This window comes from Panicum hallii, unplaced genomic scaffold, assembly GCF_002211085.1.
Source record: "Panicum hallii strain FIL2 unplaced genomic scaffold, PHallii_v3.1 scaffold_372, whole genome shotgun sequence".
Taxonomy (NCBI): domain Eukaryota; kingdom Viridiplantae; phylum Streptophyta; class Magnoliopsida; order Poales; family Poaceae; genus Panicum; species Panicum hallii.
The window spans coordinates 2,019-28,978 of NW_020356411.1; the positions used below are offsets into that span (position 1 = coordinate 2,019).

Here is a 26,960-nt window from a genome sequence, read left to right on the forward strand (position 1 = left end):
GATTTTGCCGGAAGCCGTGTGGATCGCAAGAGTACCTCCGGGGGTTGCCACTTGCTTGGGCGTTCTCTAGTTTCTTGGTCGAGTAAGAAGCAAAATTCCGTGGCTTTGTCCACCGCGGAAGCGGAATATATAGCTGCCGGTGCATGTTGTGCCCAAATTCTATATATGAAGCAAACCCTTTTGGACTTTGGTGTGAAATTAGGAAGAATTCCACTCCTTTGTGACAATGAAAGTGCCGTAAAAATTGCCAAGAATCCGGTTCAACACTCTCGCACAAAGCACATTGATATTCGCCATCACTTCTTGCGTGATCACGAAGCCAAGGGGGACATTTCCCTTCAAGGTGTGAGATCCGAGGAGCAATTGGCGGATATTTTCACAAAACCTTTAGACGAGAGTACCTTTGTTAGGCTAAGAAATGAGCTAAATGTGTTAGATGCGGCAAACGTCATGTAAGTTGCCATGTCATATAGAAAAATGCATACATATAGGACACTTGTCTAACCATGGCAAGATAGTGATGAGCAAGGGTTTAGCTAGAGGTGGTGGTCCACTTGTTTTCCTCTAGGCTTGTAGAAAGGCTCATCATGATGAAGCTTTCCATGGGATCAAATTTGACAAGTAGATCTTGAATTCTCGTTATGCATTTCTTGTCATATAGTTGTGCATCTCATGTTTACCTTTCTTTCGCATGTGTTTGTAATTTGCATTATCATTGCATGCGTAAAGGTCACAAAGGAGATCACTTGATGAAAATGAGACTTGTTTTACGTGCAAGATCTTAATTCATGAGAAGTGAAAAGAGTAAAGTGTTAGGTGCGTTATTGCCTAGTGAGCAAGGTCATTGTGAGTTTGAAGCTTTCCTCCTTCAATATTCCTATGACATGGCTCATACATTTTAAATTGACACTTTGTCTCTCTTGCGACTTACCCTTGATTTTGAAAAGAAAAACTATTTAAGTTATTAAGCTATCCTATTTTGAGGGGTAAAGTCGCCTATGCAAGTCCATTAACTTGAGTTTGGTTGAATCTTATAAGTTCATTGGACTTAGCATAGAAAAGTGAGCTGAGAGAGGGTTTTTGGGTTCACCGGTTAAACCGACGCTCAATGGATCTATACCCATCGGTTTAACCGGCGTTACTAAGTGTCAGCCACAGCTCAGTCATTTCAGGCGTTCAACCGGCGTATACAAAATTTGCAGCATCGGATCAACCGATGAACAGAACACAATTTTGACCTGAAAATCAACTGTTATTTGCATCGTTCAACCGACGAGTTCATTTGTCAGATCATCGGTTCAACCGGCGTACAGATACAGATTTGGCAGTGTTTCTGGTAAACTACACCGACGCAATCAACCGGTGCTCAAAACCTAAGCGTCGGATCAACCGGCGATAAGAATTTCTGCCGGGTCCACATGTCATATTTCTCTCTTGCCGGCTCACGACCCATTTGCTCGCGCTTTCGTTTCCACTCGACCCCTCGCCTTCGTGCCGTCCGTGCGCCGCCGCCACTCGCCGTCCGTGCGCCGCCGCCGCTCGCCGTCCGCGCGCCGCCGCCGCTCGCCGTCCGTGCGCCGCCGCCTTCCCGCGCCCGCGCCCGCTCGCGTCCACGCACTGCACCGCCGCCCTCGCGCCGCCGCCGCTTGCACCCGCGCCGCTGCCTGCAGCTCGCGTGCGCCCACGCCGCCGCTGTCCGTCCGTGCCCGTGCCTTCACGCGCGCCCCCGCGCCGCCACTTCCGCACCATCGCCGCTCGCGCCATCCCAGCCGCGCCCGTTGTGCCGCCTGCATTGCAACCATCTCCACCGTGCCGCAGCCCACGTGCCTTGCACACGCACATTGCTTCGCTCTCGCGCATTCACTCTTTCACGCCGCGCACGCCACGTGTTCTGCAGTTTGTCCGAGCGTGCAGCGCCGGTTTCTTGTTTCCTTCTGTTGTGGAGATGGGTCGTGACAAGAGGAAGGGGAAGGAGATAGTGGTTGAGGAGCCCGCGCGCAAGCGGACTCGCGCAGCGAGAGAGGCCGAGAGGGCCGAGATGGTGGCTAAGGCCGCCGAGGAGCAGGCGTCTGGCCGTGCTCGTCCGTTCGAGATCAGGGACACGCCAGCCAGAGGTAGAGCCAGAGGCAGAGGCAGAGGGATGGGCAGAGTCCGAGGTGCCAGGGCCACCAGAGCCGTGACAGCAGCAGCAGCAGAGTCTGAGTCAGAGCAGTCAGTCTCAGCGGCAGAGTCCGAGTCAGAGTCAGCGACAGACCAGTCTGAGCAGTCTCAGGGGCAGGCTACACCTCAGTCACCAGCTCTACGACGTTCTGGCCGCACCCGGCAGACGTCCCCCACAGAGGAGACCTCACCTGCGACCGAGCGTCGCACCGGACCTAGGACGCGAGGAGGCCACCAGCCACAGGAGCCTCGCAGGTCCACAGCAGCAGCAGCAGCAGCTCGACGAGCCGAGGCCCTAGCGGCCGAGCGCGCAGTGTTCCGCATGGACACTGTCGTGCGTCTGGAGCCAGGTGTACTGCTCCAGAACTTGACCAAGGCCAATGCGGCGAAGGTCAAGAGGCTCAGGTGGAGTGTTCAGGAGGAGGAGTGGTTTCCCGTGACACGAGACAGCCGGGTCGATCGCAGATTCTGGACACTTCTTCAGGCCAGTTTCTACGAGACTTACCAGAGACGGGGCCACAGGATTTTCCCTCACAGGGTTCTTGACTGGGTTTCACTGAGGACAGCTGCAGGGGGAGCCGATGTCCGTGAGCACTTCGAGCACTTCAGGGGTCTGCCCAGGTTGCTCTCGATTGAGAGGAACAGATATATTGAGGACTGGGTCAGAGTTTTCTACGCCACAGCTTGGATCGCCCCAGAGCGCAGAGCAGTTCACTTCATGTTTGGGGGGCAGGTGTTTGGTTTGTCCAGAGCGACACTCGCAGGGATACTTGGAGTTGATCTTGTTGATGTCTCTCTGCACGAGATGGTCTACGGTGATGCCGATCCACCACGCAGGGCTATGATTGGCGGGATTGCACCTTCTCACGAGGCGATCTCTCAGTGCTTCCGTCAGCCATTCCCTGCTTCCTACGCCAGAGTCCCCAGCTTGCTGACCCCTGAGGCCTACGCAGTTCACATGGCACTCCGGAGGACTTTGCTCCCGAGGAGTGGCTACCCAGAGGGGTTCACAGGTCTGCAGTAGCTGCTTCTACTGCACATCCTCACTCACGAGCCGTTCGATATTGTTGATTTCATACTGGCAGAGATTGAGGATGTCATCACTGATGGGATGGGAGTCGTGCGTCAGTTCCCATATGCTCACTGGATCAGTTTCATTTGCTCCATGATAGTGCCAGCTGAGTCACCAGTCAGTGCCGTATACAGACAGGACGAGGTTCCCTGGTTCCCCGTCTACAGACCGACAGCACCTTCGGACCGGAGGAGAGGCAGGCAGGCTGATAGAGCTGCCATGGCACGTTTGTCACCGGAGGTACAGGCCCGAGTGGCCCAGGAGGACGAGGCACTGCTTGCTGCTGAGGCACAGCTTCCCGGAGGAGATGATGAGATTCACTGGTCAGACCTAGAGTCAGACTCCTCCGAGGATGAGGAGTACTTCCCTGCACCAGCCCCAGCTAGTCATGATCATGAGGCAGGAGGTTCAGGAGAGCCAGCTCCAGTGACAGCTGCTACTGCTACAGTTTCTGAGTCTCAGGTGTCTCAGCCGTCTGAGCTCACCGCACTACTACAGCAGCTGGTCACACAGCAGAGGGAGGATCGCCGTGCTCAGGAGGAGGCCAGGAGAGCCCATGAGGCCCAGCTTGCACAGATCCAGAGGGAGGCCGCCCGAGAGCGAGCTGCGACTGAGGAGCGTTTCGTCGGCCTTATTGATAGAGTCTCTCAGAGGACGGACGCTCAGTTCCAGCAGATGCAGCAGGGCATGATGGCGATGTTCGGGATGATTTCACAGTTATATTCTCACACCGGACTCGCCCCTCAGCAGCCAGGACAGTCAGGCCTTCAGGGCACCGGAGCACCTCCACTTGCAGTCACACCAGCTCCGGCCACTACTGCTCCAGCTTCTTCCGCGACTCCGGAGATCATGTTCTCACTGTCAGCACTTCTCGGGTCTGCGAGTCGTCCTATCTTCTCTCCTCTGCCTGCGACCTCACTTTTCCAGGAGTCACCCACAGCGGTGCAGTCAGTTGGCCTCCCCGCAGTACCACAGTCATTACCTTCAGGGGGAGGCGGAGAGGTGTCCTTAGCCCAGCAGTCTTCACAGCCGGCAGCTTCAGCACTCACCACTTCAGATGTTGATACATCTTCTGCTGAGCCAGCTACTACGTCCACGGACCCTCTCCCAGGCAGTGCTAGCACCAGGGCCTCGACGACAGCCTCGACTACAGCTACACCTCCGGTCAGCTCAGCACCAGCAGGCCCTTCAGACCAGCAGCTACCGGCAGTCACTGAGGATCCTCCGTCTGACGACGACGACGACGATGACCCGGATCGCTTCCTCGCCGTCCCGCGGCACCCCGATCAGTAGCCTTTTTGTGCTTTGATGCCAAAGGGGGAGAGGGAGTCAGGGGGAGGGTAGCTTTAGAGAGAGCTCGATCTGACTTTTGATGTTTCTTATTGTATTATATTTGATGTTAGTTCATGGATATGTACATTTGTCATTTGAGCATGCTGAGCTTTTGAGACATATCTATGGATTTCGTTTGGTTCCTTTCTTTTCGAGTTTGCTTGTGTTTATTCGTGCCTTATCTTTCTCGCTCTCTCGATATCTATGTTTATGTTGTCATCAATCACCAAAAAGGGGGAGATTGTAAGCATCTAGGCCCTTAAGGTATGTTTCGGTGATTAATGACAACCATTATTGTGACTAATGAGTTTGTGCAGCTTTATAAATCATTATTGCTCATTTGGTTATATGTCAAAAGAGGCCCCTAACTTTCATTATTCAAAAAGGCGATCTCGGCATTCAACTCTATAACATGTCAAGACTAAGGATCTTTCTAGTCCTAAGTGTCATAAGGTTGAGAAGGACACTTAGGTTAGTATAGGTTTTATAGTTTTGTAGTGATCGCACTATTAAGAGGGGTTTAGGCTTAGTAACTTGAGCATGGACATGGTCATTTGAAAATGGATGCACACAATGGTCACTCAGGTTTCTAGAAGCTCAAATAAGTGGTTCTCAACTTATATCTCAAAAATATTTGGATTTCATTCAAGACTCAAGTCAGAAAAGACAAAACCAGAAAAATCCTTATCACCGGATTAACCGACGCCTCAAGTTTTCTATACGTCGGTTAAACGAGGTCAGCTGGTTTGGACAAGTCAATACACCGGTTAAACCGACGTTATTTGAAATTGGACGTCGGTGCAGTTGTCCAGAGACTCGGTTTTCAGTTGATCATTGGACAAATAGACTCACCGGTTAAACCGACGCTATTTGAAATTTGACGTCGGTGCAGTTGTCCAGTGACTTGGTATTTCTGTTGATCAATGGATGATTACACTCACCGGTTAAACCGATGCAACGACGGTTAATCTTCCCAAACAGTAACGGCTAGTTTTTCAAAAGGGGAGTTTTACATTCACCGGTTAAACCGACGATGACTATTGGAGGGACGTCGGATTAACCGGCGCTACGCAGTTTTTCTGGCAGCTTTTTCTCCAACGGCTCTATTCGTGTGAGCTGTCTATATATACCCCTCCAATGGGTCATTCTACTACTCTTGACACCAGGCAACATCCAAACACTCATACTATAGTCAAGAGCCACCTTGAGCTTCAACATTTCAAACACTTGTTCATTCAATCATTCAAGAAGCAAGATTAAGGACTTGAGTAGAGAGAAGCTTGTGTGCATCCATTCTTTGTGATTGGTTCTTGCTCAAGTGAAGGCCTTAGCTTGTTACTCTTGGTGATTGGCATCACCTAGGCGATCTTGGTGATCGAGGTGATTCTCGCGGAGCTTGCCAAGGATTGTGGAAGCCCGGAGAAGAGATTTGTACGTGGCTTGATCTCCACCACACCGGGATGGTGAACGGAGACTCTTAGTGAGCGCCCTCGTCTTGGTGACTTGGGAGGTGACAATACTCTTTGTGAGTGTCACAACGTGGATTAGGGGTGTGTGCCAACACATCGATACCACGGGAAAAAATCCGGTTGTCCCTTGTCCACTTTACTTATTTCAAGCATTATCTTTCATGCAATTTGTTCATGTGCTTGATTTAGGGATCACTAGTTAGCTCTACCTTGCTAGGCTTTATCTCTTTTCATCTTAACTAGCTTGTGTAGGTTGTTTAGCTATCCGGTTGGTGAATTGGTGCCTTTCTAGTTTTGCATAGGTTAAGGTTGTTTTATCTTGTTTTAGAAATTGAAAAAGGCCCAATTCACCCCCCCTCTTGGTCCATCGATCCTTTCACGGTGGCAGAAGGCGGCGGAGGAGTGACCAGGGCGGCGGCGGAGCTAGCAGGCAGCGGTGGAGGCGAGGGAGCATCGCCGGCCCATGACGGCCAACGGCGGTGGGGCCTTGTGCGAGGGTCCCCCGAGGTGCACGGCGTCCGCCGTGGAGGCTGCACAACAAGTCCACAACGGGGCCAGCCATGGCGCCGCCGCGGCGGTGGCATTTTTAAAAGACGAAACTTGACCCTGCTACTACTGGGCCAAAATCGAGCGTTGGGTTGCATAGAATGAATTGTCATGGCTAATGAGCAGCTGAGAATGGGTTGCATGCCGTGCGGAGGAAGAGGGAGGGAGTCACATGTAGGAAGAAATAGCACTAGAACTGATATCAAAAAGATCGAAGATGAAGACTAACTCCTCGGAGCAATTTTGTGTTTTGCGGAAAAAAAATTGTGAAATGGCTGACGATTTCTACCCTTAAACTAACACGGTTAGTGTCAACAATTTTACGTAGCTATTTAGATGGCCTTTGGAAAGGTTCACATAATGACATAATGATACTGAATATAATTTCTCTAACTTTTGTATAATTCATCGCACGGCGGAGTCGCTGGAGTGACGGTACCTTGCTTATTTATGCCAAATTTGCAAGTGGGGGCTTATCGTTGAAATGTTACTCGAGGCTGATTGGATTCAATGAATCTGGACGGGTTTTAGGTGGATTTTTTTTTCTTCCGAATCCTGGTGGTTTTAGGTGGATGTTGTTTGCACATACATTTGTCCAAGAAGGAGATGGATGACATTTGGCTAACAATTCGCCCACAACCGGCGGAAGCGAGGCCCGGCCGTTGGCCCTTCAGGCGGTAGCAGTGGACCCGGGAGTCCTATCCCGCTTCTTCTCGCCACGGCTGCGCGTAGAGCCATTGACGAATTGTTTGGAGGTGCAGCGTGTAAGGCTGTTCCGAGCAGCTATCCTATCTGGCACCTTATCCCGATTATGGGATCAAATTGTTATTGTTGTAGCACCCAGCGGCTCTCGCTTATACGATCCCAAAATCCGAGCGCTCTCTTCCGACTCCCATTTTCGCACATTCTCTCTCCTGTTCGGATCTCAACGGCCGGTCCGTGTCTCGCCTCCAGATCGCGCTCGTCCGCCGCTCTGCTCCCCCTCCCCCGCTCGTCCGCCGCTCTGCTCCCCCTCCCCTGGCCGTCGTCCTCGCTCTGCTCCGCCTCCCCCACTCGTCCGCCGCTCTGCTCCCTCTCCCCTGGCCGTCGTCCTCGCTCTGCTCCACCTCCCCCGCTCATCCGGCGCTCTGCTCCCCCTCCCCTGGCCGTCGTCCTCGCTCTGCTCCGCCTCCCCCGCTCGTCCGCCGCTCTGCTCCCCCTCCCCTGGCCACGTCCTCATCGTCTGCCGCTGCAATCCGCCTCTCCGGTCAACCTCCCTGTCATGTGCCGCTAGATCCGCCTCCCCAGGTCGTCATCCTCCCCGTCCATTCTGGGATCCGCCTCCCCGGTCGTCTGCTGCTGGATCCTCCGGCTCGAGTCATCCTCCTCATCGTCTACCGCTAAGACCCGCCAGGCCCCGGTCATCTTCCTCCTCCACGGTATGCAGTTCCCCTCCTCCACCCAACAACCAATCCATCCTTTCCTTTGAGGATTTTTACTGCAAAATCTTGATGCAAGAAAGTTGAAGCCCACATATTTGAGGAAATGTACAAGAACTCAAATATGCGCTATTGTAAAAGCAGTACCAATGATATTTGGTATGTGCTTTGAGAACTGTAGTAATCTAAGATTAAGATGATCGAGTTCATAATGGCATTAGCTTTTGTGATATATTGGTATTTATTTGGGCATGCTAGCACTCTCTTGGGGCATGTAAATTGTGATATGCATCAAATTTCTTAGATTTGGGCTCCTCACTTCCAGGTTTGGTTTCGTATAAGCATGCCATATTGCCATAATTCTGTCACCTGGATTGGTTGTGGTGTGGCTTGATCATATTGATTTTCTGTACCAACAACTTCAAACCTGGAGAAACTACAAAATTAATTCAGTATCTCTGTTTCCAAAAAAAAATTGTTTGCCTATAATTCTGTTCATGTTGTTGAATTGTAATAAGAATCTTCTTGAGTTTGAGCTGCCGTTGTGATCCTTGAGAGTATCTTTGAATTCAGACGCCATGGTGCTTCTTTCCTCCATGGAAGATGCACAAGATTTCTCTAACTCAGCTCAAGCATGAAAGGCATGGATTAATATATGAATGCACAAATGCCATTGTAGGCGCTTTTAATTATCTTCTGAACTATTTCACATGCCAAACTTATTATTTACCACTAGATTGTTTCTATTTGATGAAAGATATAGTATAGCCCCAATTAGAATATTCCCATTTTTATTTGGAATATGAGTGATGCTGTGAGATATAACTGCAAATTTCAAATAATTTTTAGTTTAACTCAATTCTGGTTACAGTTCGCTGCCCAGTGCATCATCGAGCTCTGCATGTACTCAATTGTAATCCATTGGGTTAATAAAGAACCCATTTGTTCTAAAAAAGTTATTGTACCATTGCAAAAAGTTTTCTGCACCTAATGCCATAGGAACGGTTGGATGACGAAAGAGCGTCATAGCTCAGTTATTGAGTTATTTGTCAACTTGGTCCACATAGGTCATGCTGGTGCATTTCTTTGTGATTATTGACTACTAAAGGCATTGCCCTCGCTCATATATGCACGTGGAGCACAATATGTATTTTGGTTGCTTGCTCACTCTCTATTGTGCTTCGTTTTAGACTTTGTTAGTGATTGCATCTGAACTTATGGTGTATTTACTTTTTTTTTTGCCATCATCGGTTGAGCTTTAGAACCAGGCTTATGATCATGTCTTCTTCGTTACTCGGTTTCTGAATGGTATACGCGATGAAATTCGCTCTGTCATTACTCTTCAGTGCCCCAAAGACGTCGAAACTGCTTGTGCTCTTGCTCTTGCTGTGTCTGCATATATGATTCATGTACCTGTGTCAAACATCGAGCAGATCATTATGTATGTGTCTTTATTAATCATCCTGAACATCGAGCAGATGCATGTACCTGCTATACATTGTGTGTCTTTATTAATTATGTATGTCTTGCTATGTTTTAAAGATGGCGACCATGTGGAATGACGCTGGTGCCGATGGAAGCCAGCCATATGTAGATGTAACATACACCCCAGGCTTTGAATTCAATGCCTGTGATTTTTCTGTTGCCCGATGACCATGAGCATGAGCAGCAGGCCAACAGTTTGGTAACGTATAATGTTAACATTGAGTTATATATATGTGCCAATGAGTTACAACTTGTGCATTTGATCCATTGATGTTTTCACTGATTTATATCACAGGAACCCGACAAGGCAACTGAAGCTGAGAACTCTTCACAAAGGAAGACAAAGGGAGTGGCCAAGCGAAACCAGAATTATTCTGGTAATGAGGATGAGACTTTAATTTCAGCGTACCTTAATGTTTCAAAGGATCTAAGTGGTTGGCATAAATCAGCCAGCCAAGTCGTATTGGCAAAGGATACTAGATTACTACAATGAGTTCAGGACGACTACAACCACTAGGACATGGTCCTCTCTTCAACATAGATGGGGTGAGATACAGAGACACACTACCAAGTTTTGTGGATTTTACGATGAGATTGAAAGGAAAAATCAGAGTGGAAAGAGTGAGGATGATAAGGTATTTGTGTTGCTTTTAAATAATACATGCATAATAAATTATTGTCTGCTGAATACTTGCCTAATGTTGTATAAATTGTAGGTGAAAGATGCACTCCAGATGTTTGAAGGATTGGAAAAGTCTCAATTTAAGTTTCTCCATTGCTGGATACTTCTTCGGAAGGAGCACAAGTGGCTTTGTTGGCTTGCAGAGGAGAGAGCCGAGCTAGCTGCCAACCCTACTGAAGCTGGAGATGGTACAAGTATGGATCCAATCAAAGTGATCAGCGAGGCACCAAAGTTTTCAAGGCCAATGGGTCATGACAGGGCCAAGAGACTTCGAGGCAGCCCAGGTGTTGGTAGTTCTGCTAGTTCTACAGCTTGCCTTGATGTGCTACAGAAAATTCAGTCAGACCGAGCCAAATATGATGAAAGGCAGGAGATTGCTAGCAAAGATGAGGCACAGGAGGTGGCTGCCCGATATGAGAGAAAACTAAGTCTTGTGCAGGAACAAGTTGATATTCAAAGGAAGATGTTAGAGCTGCATGAGAAAGAACGGATGGACAAAATCATGTTCATGGATTTAGATAAGGTGCAGCCATGGGTGCGTGACTTCTACATTCGGGAGCAGAAAAAGATTGCAGGTTGGAACAACGAAGTTTCGGGTGCACCTCCTAGTTAGAATGCTTCGAGTGCACCATGGATTCTTGTACTAAAACTTAATTGTAGTGCTGTTATATGAGATTTGTACCAAACTTAGTTGTAATGCTGTTGTATGAGAGTTGTACCAAACTTGACTGCTTCTGTTGAGAGTGGTTGTGATAAGACTATGGTGTATTGCTTCTGTTTTGTAAGCATCTAGGCCCTTAAGGTATGTTTCGGTGATTAATGACAACCATTATTGTGACTAATGAGTTTGTGCAGCTTTATAAATCATTATTTCTCATTTGGTTATATGTCAAAAGAGGCCCCTAACTTTCATTATTCAAAAAGGCGATCTCGGCATTCAACTCTATAACATGTCAAGACTAAGGATCTTTCTAGTCCTAAGTGTCATAAGGTTGAGAAGGACACTTAGGTTAGTATAGGTTTTATAGTTTTGTAGTGATCGCACTATTAAGAGGGGTTTAGGCTTAGTAACTTGAGCATGGACATGGTCATTTGAAAATGGATGCACACAATGGTCACTCAGGTTTCTAGAAGCTCAAATAAGTGGTTCTCAACTTATATCTCAAAAATATTTGGATTTCATTCAAGACTCAAGTCAGAAAAGACAAAACCAGAAAAATCCTTATCACCGGATTAACCGACGCCTCAAGTTTTCTATACGTCGGTTAAACGAGGTCAGCTGGTCTGGACAAGTCAATACACCGGTTAAACCGACGTTATTTGAAATTGGACGTCGGTGCAGTTGTCCAGAGACTCGGTTTTCAGTTGATCATTGGACAAATAGACTCACCGGTTAAACCGACGCTATTTGAAATTTGACGTCGGTGCAGTTGTCCAGTGACTTGGTATTTCTGTTGATCAATGGATGATTACACTCACCGGTTAAACCGATGCAACGATGGTTAATCTTCCCAAACAGTAACGGCTAGTTTTTCAAAAGGGGAGTTTTACATTCACCGGTTAAACCGACGATGACTATTGGAGGGACATCGGATTAACCGGCGCTACGCAGTTTTTCTGGCAGCTTTTTCTCCAACGGCTCTATTCGTGTGAGCTGCCTATATATACCCCTCCAATGGGTCATTCTACAACTCTTGACACTAGGCAACATCCAAACACACATACTATAGTCAAGAGCCACCTTGAGCTTCAACATTTCATACACTTGTTCATTCAATCATTCAAGAAGCAAGATTAAGGACTTGAGTAGAGAGAAGCTTGTGTGCATCCATTCTTGGTGATTGGGTTCTTGCTCAAGTGAAGGCCTTAGCTTGTTACTCTTGGTGATTGGCATCACCTAGGCGATCTTGGTGATCGAGGTGATTCTCGCGGAGCTTGCCAAGGATTGTGGAAGCCCGGAGATAAGATTTGTACGTGGCTTGATCTCCACCACACCGGGATGGTGAACGGAGACTCTTAGTGAGCGCCCTCGTCTTGGTGACTTGGGAGGTGACAATACTCTTTGAGAGTGTCACAACGTGGATTAGGGGTGTGTGCCAACACATCGATACCACGGGAAAAAATCCGGTTGTCCCTTGTCCACTTTACCTTTTCAAGCATTATCTTTCATGCAATTCGTTCATGTGCTTGATTTAGGGATCACTAGTTAGCTCTACCTTGCTAGGCTTTATCTCTTTTCATCTTATCTAGCTTGTGTAGGTTGTTTAGTTATCCGGTTGGTGAATTGGTGCCTTTCTAGTTTTGCATAGGTTAAGGTTGCTTTATCTTGTTTTAGAAATTGAAAAAGGCCCAATTCACCCCCCCCTCTTGGTCCATCGATCCTTTCAATTGGTATCAGAGCCTCGTTGCTCATTTGGATCATTAGGCTTCACCGCCTAGAGCTATGGCCAAGATGGGTGCTTCGCCGCCTCACTTCGAGGGCAAGAACTTTGCCTATTGGAAAGTTCGCATGGCCGCATACCTTGATGCGATTGCCCCCGAAGTATGGTTGGCAACTAAAGTCGGATTCACCGGAGAACCCACCCCCGACCAATTAAAATGGAATGCTAGAGCTAGAAATGCAATTTTCGAAGCTATTAGTGAGGAGGTCTTTGCTAGAGTTAATGGCATGGACCTAGCAAGTGATATTTGGAAGGAACTCATTGAAATACATGAAGGCTCCACCAAAGTTCGTGAACAAAAATATCACTTGTTTAGAGCTAAGTATGATTCCTTCAAAATGCTAGCTCATGAAAATTGCAATGATATGTATTCTCGCTTAAACGTCATTGTCAAGGACATTAATGCACTTGAAATATCCAAAATTGACAGTGCATCCATCAACCGCAAGATCCTCATGCTCCTCCCAAAGCCCAAGTATAACATTATCAATGCTATGCTTCAAAAGGAGGATCTCGCCACAATGGAAGTAGGAGAACTTGTGGGGGAAATTCGCGCTCATGAAATGAGCATTCTTGGTATGACCGAAGAGCCAACATCAAGCAAGTCAATTGCTCTAAAAACCAAGACAAACAAATCCCGCAAGCTCAAGATGGTCAAACAAGACTCAAGCTCAAGCAATGAAGAAGATGATCATCATGAGAGCTCATCCGATATTGAAGATGATGGAGAACTTGCTCTCATGATGAGAAAGTTCACACGCTTGAATGAGAAGATCAACAAGAAAGGTTTCAACTTTGACTCCAAGAAGGGAATGTTCCGGCCAATGGATGTCAAGAACAAGATTTGCTACAATTGTGGCGAAAAAGGACACATCCGTCCAAATTGCCCCAAGCCGGACAAAAGAAGCAAGGACAACAAGAGTAAGCATCGCCATGATTCAAGCGATGATGAAGAAGAGGAGAGGAAGAACAAAAACAAGAGATTTGGGAAGAAGAAGACCCATGACAAGAAGACCAAGCTCTTCCCAAAGAAGAAAGGGCACACCAAGAAAAGTTTCTTGGTGGAGAAACAAGAATGGGTGACCGATGTCTCATCAAGCGAAGACTCAAGTGATGAAGAAGACATTGTCACCATCGCCCTCACCAATGAAGAATCATCTCTACCTCCGCCTCCTATGTGCCTCATGGCAAAAGGTAACACCAAGGTGAACTACAAAGCCGGTGGAAAACATTGGGTACTTGATAACGGTTGCTCTCAACATATGACCGGCAATGATAGCATGTTCACCTCACTTGAAGACCCCGGCGATCATGAACATGTCACCTATGGTGATAACTCTAAGGGGAAAGTCTTAGGTTTGGGTAGAATTGCAATTTGAAAAGATTTATCCATTTCAAATGTTTTGTTTGTAGAAGCACTTAGTTTTAACCTCATTTCTATTGCACAATTGTGTGATCTTGGACTAACGTGTACCTTTGACAAGAATGGTGTTGTAGTGACTTATGAAAAAGACAAGTCATTGGTATTCACGGGGTTTAGGCATGGCAATATTTATTTGGTGGATTTCTCTTCAAAGCAAACAAGCACCATGACTTGCCTCTTCACCAAGTCGTCTCTTGGGTGGCTTTGGCATAGAAGAATTGCTCATATTGGCATGAGCAACCTCAAGAAAGCCCACAAGAGAGGGATGATCACCGGCATAAAGGACGTCACTTTTGACAAGAACAAGCTATGCAAAGCATGTCAAGCCGGGAAGCAAGTAGCAACTCATCATCCTATCAAGACGATGTTGTCTACCTCCAAGCCGCTCGAGCTACTACACATGGATCTCTTTGGTCCAACTTCATACAAGAGCATTGGTGGTAACCTCTATTGCCTAGTAATCGTTGATGATTTTTCACGTTACACTTGGGTCATGTTTCTAGGCGATAAGGGTGAAACTCCGGAAATCTTCAAGACATTTGCAAGAAAAGCTCAAAGGGAATACAATTCCCCAATCGTGAAGATTCAGAGTGACAACGGCACCGAGTTCAAAAACATGAAGATTGAAGAATGGTGCGATGAAGAAGGAGTCAAACATGAGTTTTCCGCCACCTACACGCCCCAACAAAATGGTGTGGTGGAAAGAAAGAACAAGACACTCATCACCCTAGCAAGAGCAATGTTGGATGATTATGGCACGTCCGAGAAGTTTTGGGCGGAAGCAATCAACACGGCGTGTCATGCATCCAACCGTGTGTATCCTCACCGACTCCTCAAGAAAACTCCATATGAGCTCATCACCGGGAAGAAACCAAATGTATCATACTTTCGGGTCTTTGGTTGCAAATGCTTCATTTATAAGAAGAAAAGGCTCGGTAAGTTTGAAAGTAGATGTGATGAAGGTTTCTTTCTTGGTTATGCATCAAACTCCATAGCATATAGAGTATTCAATCAAACCTCCGGGTTAGTTGAAGAAACATGTGATGTGGAGTTTGATGAATCTAATGGCTCCCAAGAGGAGGTTGTTGGCTATGAGAATGTAGGGGATGAAGAGATTGAAGAAGCCTTGAAGAAGATGTCCATTGGGGATATCAAGCCGGAAGAGATGCATGAAGGCAATGATCAAGGGGAGGACCTTCCTCATCTACACCAAGCACCTCCACGGCACCCCTAGTGGATGAAGATCAAGATAAAATTGATCCACTACCTCAAGAAAATGTGTCAACGCCAACACCCCAAGTCCAAGAACAAGAAGAGCAAAATGTTCCACCACAAGCACAAGTCACTCATGATCCACCCCAACAAGCATCCACGCAAATACCGCTAGTGAAGCATGGTCGCATCTCCAAGGATCATCCAATTGGTCAAATCATTGGTAGTCCTTCCAAAGGAGTAAGAACTCGTTCTAAGCATGCTTCATTTTGCGAACATCACTCGTTTGTTTCTTGTATTGAACCCACTAGCATAGAGGAAGCACTTGAGGACTCGGATTGGGTGATGGCCATGCAAGAAGAGTTGAACAATTTCACCCGCAATGAAGTTTGGGTCCTCGAAGCTCCTCCGAAAGACAAGAACATCATCGGCACAAAGTGGGTCTTTCGAAACAAGCAAGATGAACATGGGGTGGTGGTACGCAACAAAGCAAGACTTGTGGCAAAAGGGTTTTCTCAAGTCGAAGGTTTGGATTTCGGTGAAACTTTTGCTCCGGTCGCAAGACTTGAAGCTATCCGCATCCTTCTTGCTTACTCTTCACATCATAATATTAAGTTATATCAAATGGATGTGAAAAGTGCGTTCTTAAATGGCTTTATTAACGAACTTGTTTATGTTGAGCAACCTCCCGGGTTTGAAGATCCGAGGAATCCTAATCATGTTTATAGGTTGCACAAGGCACTCTATGGGCTCAAACAAGCTCCAAGGGCTTGGTATGAGAGGCTTCGTGACTTCCTAATCATGCAAGGGTTCAAGATCGGGCGGGTGGACACCACCTTGTTCACAAAAGACGTCAACGGGGATCTTTTCATTTGTCAAATTTATATTGACGATATTATCTTTGGCTCAACTAATGATTTACTAAGCCATGAGTTTGCTACCATGATGTCTAGGGAATTCGAGATGTCCATGATTGGCGAATTGACCTTCTTCCTTGGTTTTCAAGTCAAACAAATGAAGGAAGGGACATTCATTTATCAAGAAAAATATACTAAAGATATCTTGAAGAAGTTCAAGATGGATGAATGTAAGCCAATCAAGACACCCATGGCAACCAATGGGCATCTCGACTTGGATGTGGACGGTAAACCGGTTGACCAATCCCTCTATCGCTCTATGATAGGATCTTTGCTTTACCTTACCGCATCTAGGCCCGATATAATGTTTAGTGTGTGCTTGTGTGCCCGTTTTCAAGCTAACCCTAAGGAATCACATCTTTCTGCTGTGAATAGGATCCTTCGGTATCTCAAGCACACTCCTAGCATAGGCTTGTGGTACCCCAAAGGCGCCAGTTTAAATCTCTTGGGATACTCGGATTCGGATTTTGCCGGAAGCCGTGTGGATCGCAAGAGTACCTCCGGGGGTTGCCACTTGCTTGGGCGTTCTCTAGTTTCTTGGTCGAGTAAGAAGCAAAATTCCGTGGCTTTGTCCACCGCGGAAGCGGAATATATAGCTGCCGGTGCATGTTGTGCCCAAATTCTATATATGAAGCAAACCCTTTTGGACTTTGGTGTGAAACTAGGAAGAATTCCACTCCTTTGTGACAATGAAAGTGCCGTAAAAATTGCCAAGAATCCGGTTCAACACTCTCGCACAAAGCACATTGATATTCGCCATCACTTCTTGCGTGATCACGAAGCCAAGGGGGACATTTCCCTTCAAGGTGTGAGATCCGAGGAGCAATTGGCGGATATTTTCACAAAACCTTTAGACGAGAGTACCTTTGTTAGGCTAAGAAATGAGCTAAATGTGTTAGATGCGGCAAACGTCATGTAAGTTGCCATGTCATATAGAAAAATGCATACATATAGGACACTTGTCTAACCATGGCAAGATAGTGATGAGCAAGGGTTTAGCTAGAGGTGGTGGTCCACTTGTTTTCCTCTAGGCTTGTAGAAAGGCTCATCATGATGAAGCTTTCCATGGGATCAAATTTGACAAGTAGATCTTGAATTCTCGTTATGCATTTCTTGTCATATAGTTGTGCATCTCATGTTTACCTTTCTTTCGCATGTGTTTGTAATTTGCATTATCATTGCATGCGTAAAGGTCACAAAGGAGATCACTTGATGAAAATGAGACTTGTTTTACGTGCAAGATCTTAATTCATGAGAAGTGAAAAGAGTAAAGTGTTAGGTGCGTTATTGCCTAGTGAGCAAGGTCATTGTGAGTTTGAAGCTTTCCTCCTTCAATATTCCTATGACATGGCTCATACATTTTAAATTGACACTCTGTCTCTCTTGCGACTTACCCTTGATTTTGAAAAGAAAAACTATTTAAGTTATTAAGCTATCCTATTTTGAGGGGTAAAGTCGCCTATGCAAGTCCATTAACTTGAGTTTGGTTGAATCTTATAAGTTCATTGGACTTAGCATAGAAAAGTGAGCTGAGAGAGGTTTTTTTGGGTTCACCGGTTAAACCGACGTTCAATGGATCTATACCCATCGGTTTAACCGGCGTTACTAAGTGACAGCCACAGCTCAGTCATTTCAGGCGTTCAACCGGCGTATACAAAGTTTGCAGCATCGGATCAACCGATGAACAGAACACAATTCTGACCTGAAAATCAACTGTTATTTGCATCGTTCAACCGACGCGTTCACTTTTCAGATCATCGGTTCAACCGGCGTACAGATATGGTTTTAACAGGGTTTCTGGTAAACTACACCGACGCAATCAACCGGTGCTCAAAACCTAAGCGTCGGATCAACCGGCGATAAGAAAAATTGCGGGGTCCACATGTCATATGTCTTTCTTGCTCCCGCACCGCCGCCCACGACCTCAGTCCCCTCGCCTTCTGTCACCCGCACGCCTTCGTTCTCGCCGCCCTTACGCCACCACTCGCCGCCGCCGTCCGCCGCCGTCGCAGTCCACCGCCGCTCTCGGTTCGCACCACCACCGCCGTCGTCCTCGCCTTGCGCCGCCCGCATTGCGCCGCCGCCACACCGCCGCCCTCGCGCCGCCGCCGCTTGCACCCGCGCCGCTGCCTGCAGCCCGCGTGCGCCCACGCCGCCGCTGTCCGCCCGTGCCCGTGCCTTCACGCGCGCCCCCGCGCCGCCACTTCCGCGTCATCGCCGCTCGCGCTATCCCAGCCGTGCCCGCACGTCATCGCGCCCGCACCTGCATTTCCTGATTCACGCCTCACACCTCCACCGTGCCGCAGCCCACGTGCCTTGCACCGCATTCACTCTTTCACGCCGCGCTTCCATTCGCTTGCCCTAGTTTGTTGCGTCGCGTCGTGTGATCGAGATGGGTCGTGACAAGAGGAAGGGGAAGGAGATAGTGGTCGAGGAGCCCGCGCGCAAGCGGACTCGCGCAGCCAGGGAGGCCGAGAGGGCCGAGATGGTGGCTAAGGCCGCCGAGGAGCAGGCGTCTGGCCGTGCTCGTCCGTTCGAGATCAGGGACACGCCAGCCAGGGGCAGAGCCAGAGGCAGAGGCAGAGGGATGGGCAGAGTCCGAGGTGCCAGGGCCACCAGAGCCGTGACAGCAGCAGCAGCAGAGTCTGAGTCTGGGCAGTCAGCTTCAGCGGCCGAGTCCGATTCAGCTTCAGAGTCAGAGCAGTCTCAGGGGCAGGACACACAGCAGTCACCAGCTCTACGACGTTCTGGCCGCACCCGGCAGACGTCCCCAGAGGAGACTTCTCCTGCGACCGAGCGTCGCACTGGACCTAGGACGCGAGGAGGCCACCAGCCACAGGAGCCTCGCAGGTCCACAGCAGCAGCAGCAGCAGCTCGACGAGCCGAGGCCCTAGCGGCCGAGCGCGCAGTGTTCCGTATGGACACTGTCGTGCGTCTGGAGCCAGGCGTACTGCTCCAGAACTTGACCAAGGCCAATGCGGCGAAGGTCAAGAGGCTGAGATGGAGTGTATAGGAGGAGGAGTGGTTCCCCGTGACGCGAGACAGCAGGGTCGATCGCAGATTCTGGACACTTCTACAGGCCAGTTTCTACGAGACCTACCAGAGGCGGGGCCACAGGATATTTCCGCACAGAGTACTTGACTGGGTTTCACTGAGGACAGCAGCAGGGGGAGCAGATGTCCGCGAGCACTTTGTGCACTTCAGAGGTCTGCCCAGGTTGCTCTCGATTGAGAGGAACAGATACATTGAGGACTGGGTCAGAGTTTTCTATGCCACTGCTTGGATAGCCCCAGAGCGCAGAGCTGTTCACTTCATGTTTGGGGGGCAGGTGTTTGGTTTGTCCAGAGCGACACTCGCAGGGATACTTGGAGTTGATCTTGTTGATGTCTCTCTGCACGAGATGGTCTACGGTGATGCCGATCCACCACGCAGGGCTATGATTGGCGGGATTGCACCTTCTCACGAGGCGATCTCTCAGTGCTTCCGTCAGCCATTCCCTGCTTCCTACGCCAGAGTCCCCAGCTTGCTGACCCCTGAGGCCTACGCAGTTCACATGGCACTCCGGAGGACTTTGCTCCCGAGGAGTGGCTACCCAGAGGGGTTCACAGGTCTGCAGCAGCTGCTTCTACTGCACATCCTCACTCACGAGCCGTTCGATATTGTTGATTTCATACTGGCAGAGATTGAGGATGTCATCACTGATGGGATGGGAGTCGTGCGTCAGTTCCCATATGCTCACTGGATCAGTTTCATTTGCTCCATGATAGTGCCAGCTGAGTCACCAGTCAGTGCCGTATACAGACAGGACGAGGTTCCCTGGTTCCCCGTCTACAGACCGACAGCACCTTCGGACCGGAGGAGAGGCAGGCAGGCTGATAGAGCTGCCATGGCACGTTTGTCACCGGAGGTACAGGCCCGAGTGGCCCAGGAGGACGAGGCACTGCTTGCTGCTGAGGCACAGCTTCCCGGAGGAGATGATGAGATTCACTGGTCAGACCTAGAGTCAGACTCCTCCGAGGATGAGGAGTACTTCCCTGCACCAGCCCCAGCTAGTCATGATCATGAGGCAGGAGGTTCAGGAGAGCCAGCTCCAGTGACAGCTGCTACTGCTACAGTTTCTGAGTCTCAGGTGTCTCAGCCGTCTGAGCTCACCGCACTACTACAGCAGCTGGTCACACAGCAGAGGGAGGATCGCCGTGCTCAGGAGGAGGCCAGGAGAGCCCATGAGGCCCAGCTTGCACAGATCCAGAGGGAGGCCGCCCGAGAGCGAGCTGCGACTGAGGAGCGTTTCGTCGGCCTTATTGATAGAGTCTCTCAGAGGACGGACGCTCAGTTCCAGCAGATGCAGCAGGGCATGATGGCGATGTTCGGGATGATTTCACAGTTATATTCTCACACCGGACTCGCCCCTCAGCAGCCAGGACAGTCAGGCCTTCAGGGCACCGGAGCACCTCCACTTGCAGTCACACCAGCTCCGGCCACTACTGCTCCAGCTTCTTCCGCGACTCCGGAGATCATGTTCTCACTGTCAGCACTTCTCGGGTCTGCGAGTCGTCCTATCTTCTCTCCTCTGCCTGCGACCTCACTTTTCCAGGAGTCACCCACAGCGGTGCAGTCAGTTGGCCTCCCCGCAGTACCACAGTCATTACCTTCAGGGGGAGGCGGAGAGGTGTCCTTAGCCCAGCAGTCTTCACAGCCGGCAGCTTCAGCACTCACCACTTCAGATGTTGATACATCTTCTGCTGAGCCAGCTACTACGTCCACGGACCCTCTCCCAGGCAGTGCTAGCACCAGGGCCTCGACGACAGCCTCGACTACAGCTACACCTCCGGTCAGCTCAGCACCAGCAGGCCCTTCAGACCAGCAGCTACCGGCAGTCACTGAGGATCCTCCGTCTGACGACGACGACGACGACGATGACCCGGATCGCTTCCTCGCCGTCCCGCGGCACCCCGATCAGTAGCCTTTTTGTGCTTTGATGCCAAAGGGGGAGAGGGAGTCAGGGGGAGGGTAGCTTTAGAGAGAGCTCGATCTGACTTTTGATGTTTCTTATTGTATTATATTTGATGTTAGTTCATGGATATGTACATTTGTCATTTGAGCATGCTGAGCTTTTGAGACATATCTATGGATTTCGTTTGGTTCCTTTCTTTTCGAGTTTGCTTGTGTTTATTCGTGCCTTATCTTTCTCGCTCTCTCGATATCTATGTTTATGTTGTCATCAATCACCAAAAAGGGGGAGATTGTAAGCATCTAGGCTCTTAAGGTATGTTTCGGTGATTAATGACAACCATTATTGTGACTAATGAGTTTGTGCAGCTTTATAAATCATTATTGCTCATTTGGTTATATGTCAAAAGAGGCCCCTAACTTTCATTATTCAAAAAGGCGATCTCGGCATTCAACTCTATAACATGTCAAGACTAAGGATCTTTCTAGTCCTAAGTGTCATAAGGTTGAGAAGGACACTTAGGTTAGTATAGGTTTTATAGTTTTGTAGTGATCGCACTATTAAGAGGGGTTTAGGCTTAGTAACTTGAGCATGGACATGGTCATTTGAAAATGGATGCACACAATGGTCACTCAGGTTTCTAGAAGCTCAAATAAGTGGTTCTCAACTTATATCTCAAAAATATTTGGATTTCATTCAAGACTCAAGTCAGAAAAGACAAAACCAGAAAAATCCTTATCACCGGATTAACCGACGCCTCAAGTTTTCTATACGTCGGTTAAACGAGGTCAGCTGGTCTGGACAAGTCAATACACCGGTTAAACCGACGTTATTTGAAATTGGACGTCAGTGCAGTTGTCCAGAGACTCGGTTTTCAGTTGATCATTGGACAAATAGACTCACCGGTTAAACCGACGCTATTTGAAATTTGACGTCGGTGCAGTTGTCCAGTGACTTGGTATTTCTGTTGATCAATGGATGATTACACTCACCGGTTAAACCGATGCAACGATGGTTAATCTTCCCAAACAGTAACGGCTAGTTTTTCAAAAGGGGAGTTTTACATTCACCGGTTAAACCGACGATGACTATTGGAGGGACGTCGGATTAACCGGCGCTACGCAGTTTTTCTGGCAGCTTTTTCTCCAACGGCTCTATTCGTGTGAGCTGCCTATATATACCCCTCCAATGGGTCATTCTACAACTCTTGACACTAGGCAACATCCAAACACACATACTATAGTCAAGAGCCACCTTGAGCTTCAACATTTCATACACTTGTTCATTCAATCATTCAAGAAGCAAGATTAAGGACTTGAGTAGAGAGAAGCTTGTGTGCATCCATTCTTGGTGATTGGGTTCTTGCTCAAGTGAAGGCCTTAGCTTGTTACTCTTGGTGATTGGCATCACCTAGGCGATCTTGGTGATCGAGGTGATTCTCGCGGAGCTTGCCAAGGATTGTGGAAGCCCGGAGATAAGATTTGTACGTGGCTTGATCTCCACCACACCGGGATGGTGAACGGAGACTCTTAGTGAGCGCCCTCGTCTTGGTGACTTGGGAGGTGACAATACTCTTTGAGAGTGTCACAACGTGGATTAGGGGTGTGTGCCAACACATCGATACCACGGGAAAAAATCCGGTTGTCCCTTGTCCACTTTACCTTTTCAAGCATTATCTTTCATGCAATTCGTTCATGTGCTTGATTTAGGGATCACTAGTTAGCTCTACCTTGCTAGGCTTTATCTCTTTTCATCTTATCTAGCTTGTGTAGGTTGTTTAGTTATCCGGTTGGTGAATTGGTGCCTTTCTAGTTTTGCATAGGTTAAGGTTGCTTTATCTTGTTTTAGAAATTGAAAAAGGCCCAATTCACCCCCCCCCCTCTTGGTCCATCGATCCTTTCATGTTTATATAGCTGCTGCCCAAAAAATGTTTTACATTGCTTCTGTTTATATAGCTGCTGTCCACACTTTGAAATCAGAGCGAGGAAATTTGCTAAGTGCCTATGATCGAGAATGGAGCACATACTTCATGTCCAAAAATACAACGATTACAGAGTACGTAAAACATTCAACTACAATTCTAGTACAATTAGAGAGAGAGAGTACAATTAACATTCTTCTACAATTAGAGAGTACATAAACCGTTCTACTACATTCCTAGCTTCTCCCGTAATGGTTCCAAACATGTTCTACCAAATCTAACTTGAGTTGTTCGTTGGCCAGTCGGCTTCTTATGCGCCGGTGAGCATCGATCAGAGCTTCGACTTCTGGTACATTTCTATTAGCAGAGATGTTTGGTTGTGTAGCACCCTCATAGTCCTCAATATGCAATTGGCTAACATCTTGCTCAAATTTGATTCCCATGTTGTGCAAAATGATCACACAATCAACTATAAACTTCATGTCCTCAGGTGACCAAATCTTTGAGGGCCTTTTAATGATATGGAACTTAGCTTGAAGCATACCAAACCCGCACTCAACATCTTTTCGGTAAGCAGATTGCAAATCTGTAAATAATTTCTGCTTATTAGATTTCGGAATTGAAACACCACCTATAAGAGTTGCCCATGGTGGGTATATTCCATCTGCTAAGTAGTACCCCAAATTATACTCTCTACCATTGACAACATAATGAACTTCAGGATCAGTCCCACTAGAAATCCTATCAAATACATGGGATCGGTGCAGCACATTTATGTCGTTACAAGAACCCGGCATTCCGAAAAACGCGTGCCATATCCATAAGTCATGACTTGCCACTGCCTCTAAAATTAGTGTTGGTTTCTTGAAATGACCTTGATATTGACCTTGTAAAGCTGTAGGGCAGTTCTCCCATTCCCAATGCATACAATCTATACTTCCGAGCATTCCCGAAAATCCCCTTTGTTCTCCTACAGCAAGAAGTTTGGTAATATCATTGTCATTTGGCTGCCTTAAGAACTCTGGACCATAGCTGTCGACAATTGTACGAGTAAAGTGCTGCAAGGTTTCCATGATCGTGCTCTCGCCCATGCGAATATACTCATCAAGCCGATCCGCCGACCCTCCATATGCAAGTAATCTCAAAGCAGCTGTAACTTTCTGAATTGGATGAAACCCAGCCTGACCGGCTGCATTGTGTCAAAGTCTGAAGTATACATTTCTTTGTTGGACACGAGCCAATATGTCATCAAACATTGTCCGTCTCATTCGAAACCTGCAGGAAAACATAACCAAAATCATGAGCTAAACTTGGTGATTGGCAGGCAAAAGGTTAGGTAATTGGGATCAACAAACCTGCGACGGAACAAGTTTTCCCCATACACTGGATTTGCAACGAAATAATCTTCCATCAATCGTACATAACCGCTGTACTGATCGCGTGGAATGGTCCGACGACCAGGAACAGAACCAATGTATACACGTTCTTCATTCTCCTCCTCACCCATGCTCGCTAGGGTTGCCAGGCACATTATGTTATCCTCTGCAACCAAGCGTTGCCGCTCAGCAGCTCGGCGACGCGCTCTGTGCCGGCGCCACATCGTCGACGACGCACGGTGGCACTAAAAAACCGAGCAAATCAGTGACGAAAGGGGAAACTCAGGCGTGCTGCTTGAGGTTGTGTGCTAGCATTTGGTGCATTAGGGTATTTAAATTCTCAATGTAGTCCTGAACCGATCCAGTCTGCTTCACATGAGTTAAGCGCCGGATCAGTGCCTGATACTGCATCTTTTACCAAACCTAAGACACACAAAGTCACAGAACTCATCCCAATTCATACTCTCTACCTTATTTTCTACAGATTGTAACCACATTTTAGCTTGACCCGTGAAATACATGGTGGGGTAATCTTTCCAAGTAGTGTTCAGCAGTTTTTCCATTCCACAATCCACATGTCAGGTAAATAGGACAAAGATATCTTCAATTGTGGTAGGAATTTTATAACTTGCTTGTCAAACTTGAGCGGGCCACAAATTCAAGGCTTGTCTTGCAAAATCAATAATAGAATAACAACTTGTTCAGACCAAGACAACTTGCATATGAATATAAACTGCTTAGGATTGTGGTGAGCTTCAGAAAACTTTGGTTCAACAAACAATTTCCAGATACTTGACTTACTTACAAGAAACACAACAACAAAGTTTGGTTAGACATCACAAATAACCTCAGTAAATGCTCAGCTCGATTGCATCATAGAACCACGCTCCCAACTTCAAGGTATCATCCGATTTCACTTGCACCTATGTAATGTGAGAAAGAAGATATAGTTTCTTTTAACCCTTTGCAACCTAAGCATTTGCAGAAACAAAAGCAAAACTGTAAGGAGAACAAGTCTCATGTGTATGAGGTTGGCATCTACCAACTTACGTTCAATCATTCTCCTATTCACGCATCTCCAGTATACCAACACATCTGTAGTGGCATTGCTCCTCTTCTCAGCATACCACATTCAAGAATGGCACTTGGATGCTTGAGTAAACATTTTTTTTTCAGAGATTGTTTGTTTTATTTTAGAAGCAATCACTTCGATGTGCAAAAACAGAGTGACGTACAAGAAATACATTGGAGACTAGGAAGAGATTATATCATGACATACACAAAACAATGTAGAGTAATTTATCAAACATATTTCTACAGTCACCAGCTGCTAAATCTATTGGACAGAACAGTACAGAACATACAGTCAAAAATTCAATGTGTGCTGTTCACTAGGTATAATTAACTATTTACCATCCTTACAAGGTGAATTGCCACTATGTGAGAGGGATGAATGTGAGAGGGGTTAATTGCACCCCTTAAATAGTGGCAAAAAATTAAATATCACACTAACTTCCGTTACCAGCTAATTAATTCCAGATGGATACACTAAATTAGAAATCTTGGCAAAACAATACCACTATTGTGTGGTTGAGACATGTCAAAAACAAATCAGTTAAGTAATGAAGAGCTTGAATGATGCAGCTTAAATTTCTCATAGTCACTAACCTGTTTCTCCTATCCAATCTGCTACTTCCCTATCAAATGTTTTCCTTTTCTGATTGAGCATTGTCTTTCCTCTGCAGACTTGCAAAGCAGAAGGGAAAACTCCTCTCCTGTCAAGCTGTTATCGTTAAGCCGAAGCACCTAAGGCCAAATTCCAATACAACAAGAGCTAATGTTTAAAGCAAATCGCTAGATCACATCGCGCCTCAGCAACCAAGAAGGCAAGAACCCCTTCACGCCGCAACTCCGCCCTCTCTCTCTCTCTCTCTCGCTTCCTTCTCGGCTCGTTGCTCTCGCTTCGGAGCTGCCTCGGTGCGTCGCGGAGAGGGAGACCACAGCGCGTCACCTACCCCCCTCTCGTCCATTCCCGAATCGGAACTCCGTGTAGATGGTACGCAAAAATCATCAGGAAAGGGGGGAAAATAAAGATGGGATTGGAAGGAAAATACCTTGCAAGGAGGCTGCCGCAAGGTCGCCGGAGTGCCGATCCGGCCGCACACCGTCACCACGCCGCCGGCAGGGCCATGCCGGCGCGGGAAGCAAACGGCCGCCTCGGTGGGGGAGCCAGCTGCGGTGCGGTTTCCGCTCACTGCTGGAGACACGATGCGGAGATGGAAGGGGAAACGTGGGCCGCATACCGATTCGATTGGTATTTTACCGATCCGAACCCGCTCGCTGCTGGGAACAGCCTAATTTCTTGCGAAACCCCAACATGTTCGGAGGTTCAGCGTGTGTTCCTTCTAGAAGCCTGGTACTGTTCGGATTTGGGCCCCCACGCTTGAGGGCCGCCGCAGTGCGTACGGCCCAAGGCCAATTTTGAGGCGGGAGCATCAGACAGCCCAAGTGGCCCGCAGAGGCGGCGGCGGCGCACGGCGTCCGTCCTAAACATG

The 26,960-nt window shown here is 47.8% G+C and overlaps 1 protein-coding gene and 1 long non-coding RNA gene across 3 annotated transcripts; one reads left to right on the forward strand and one right to left on the reverse strand.

The window, feature by feature from the left end:
• Positions 1-9,919: 9,919 nt before the first annotated feature.
• LOC112878676 lies at positions 9,920-10,920 on the forward strand. The gene is made up of 2 exons (XM_025942909.1): positions 9,920-10,117; positions 10,199-10,920. Exon 2 carries the CDS (start codon positions 10,217-10,219, stop codon positions 10,775-10,777), a length of 561 nt encoding a protein of 186 aa, XP_025798694.1. The 5' UTR covers positions 9,920-10,117; positions 10,199-10,216; the 3' UTR covers positions 10,778-10,920.
• A 12,291-nt stretch (positions 10,921-23,211) lies between these two features.
• LOC112878677 lies at positions 23,212-26,652 on the reverse strand. 2 transcript variants are annotated; one of them, XR_003225831.1, is made up of 2 exons: positions 26,520-26,652; positions 23,212-25,328 (listed from the first exon to the last, which is right to left on the reverse strand). It is a non-coding gene; the product is annotated as an uncharacterized LOC112878677 (long non-coding RNA). The 2 variants fall into 2 exon arrangements; XR_003225832.1 differs by lacking the exon at positions 26,520-26,652 and adding an exon at positions 25,456-26,284.
• Positions 26,653-26,960: the final 308 nt, after the last annotated feature.

What these genes read in the sequence shown, in the direction of transcription:
- LOC112878676 (XM_025942909.1), top strand. Translation starts at nt 10,217, where the DNA reads ATGTTTGAAGGATTGGAAAAGTCTCAATTTAAGTTTCTCCATTGCTGG.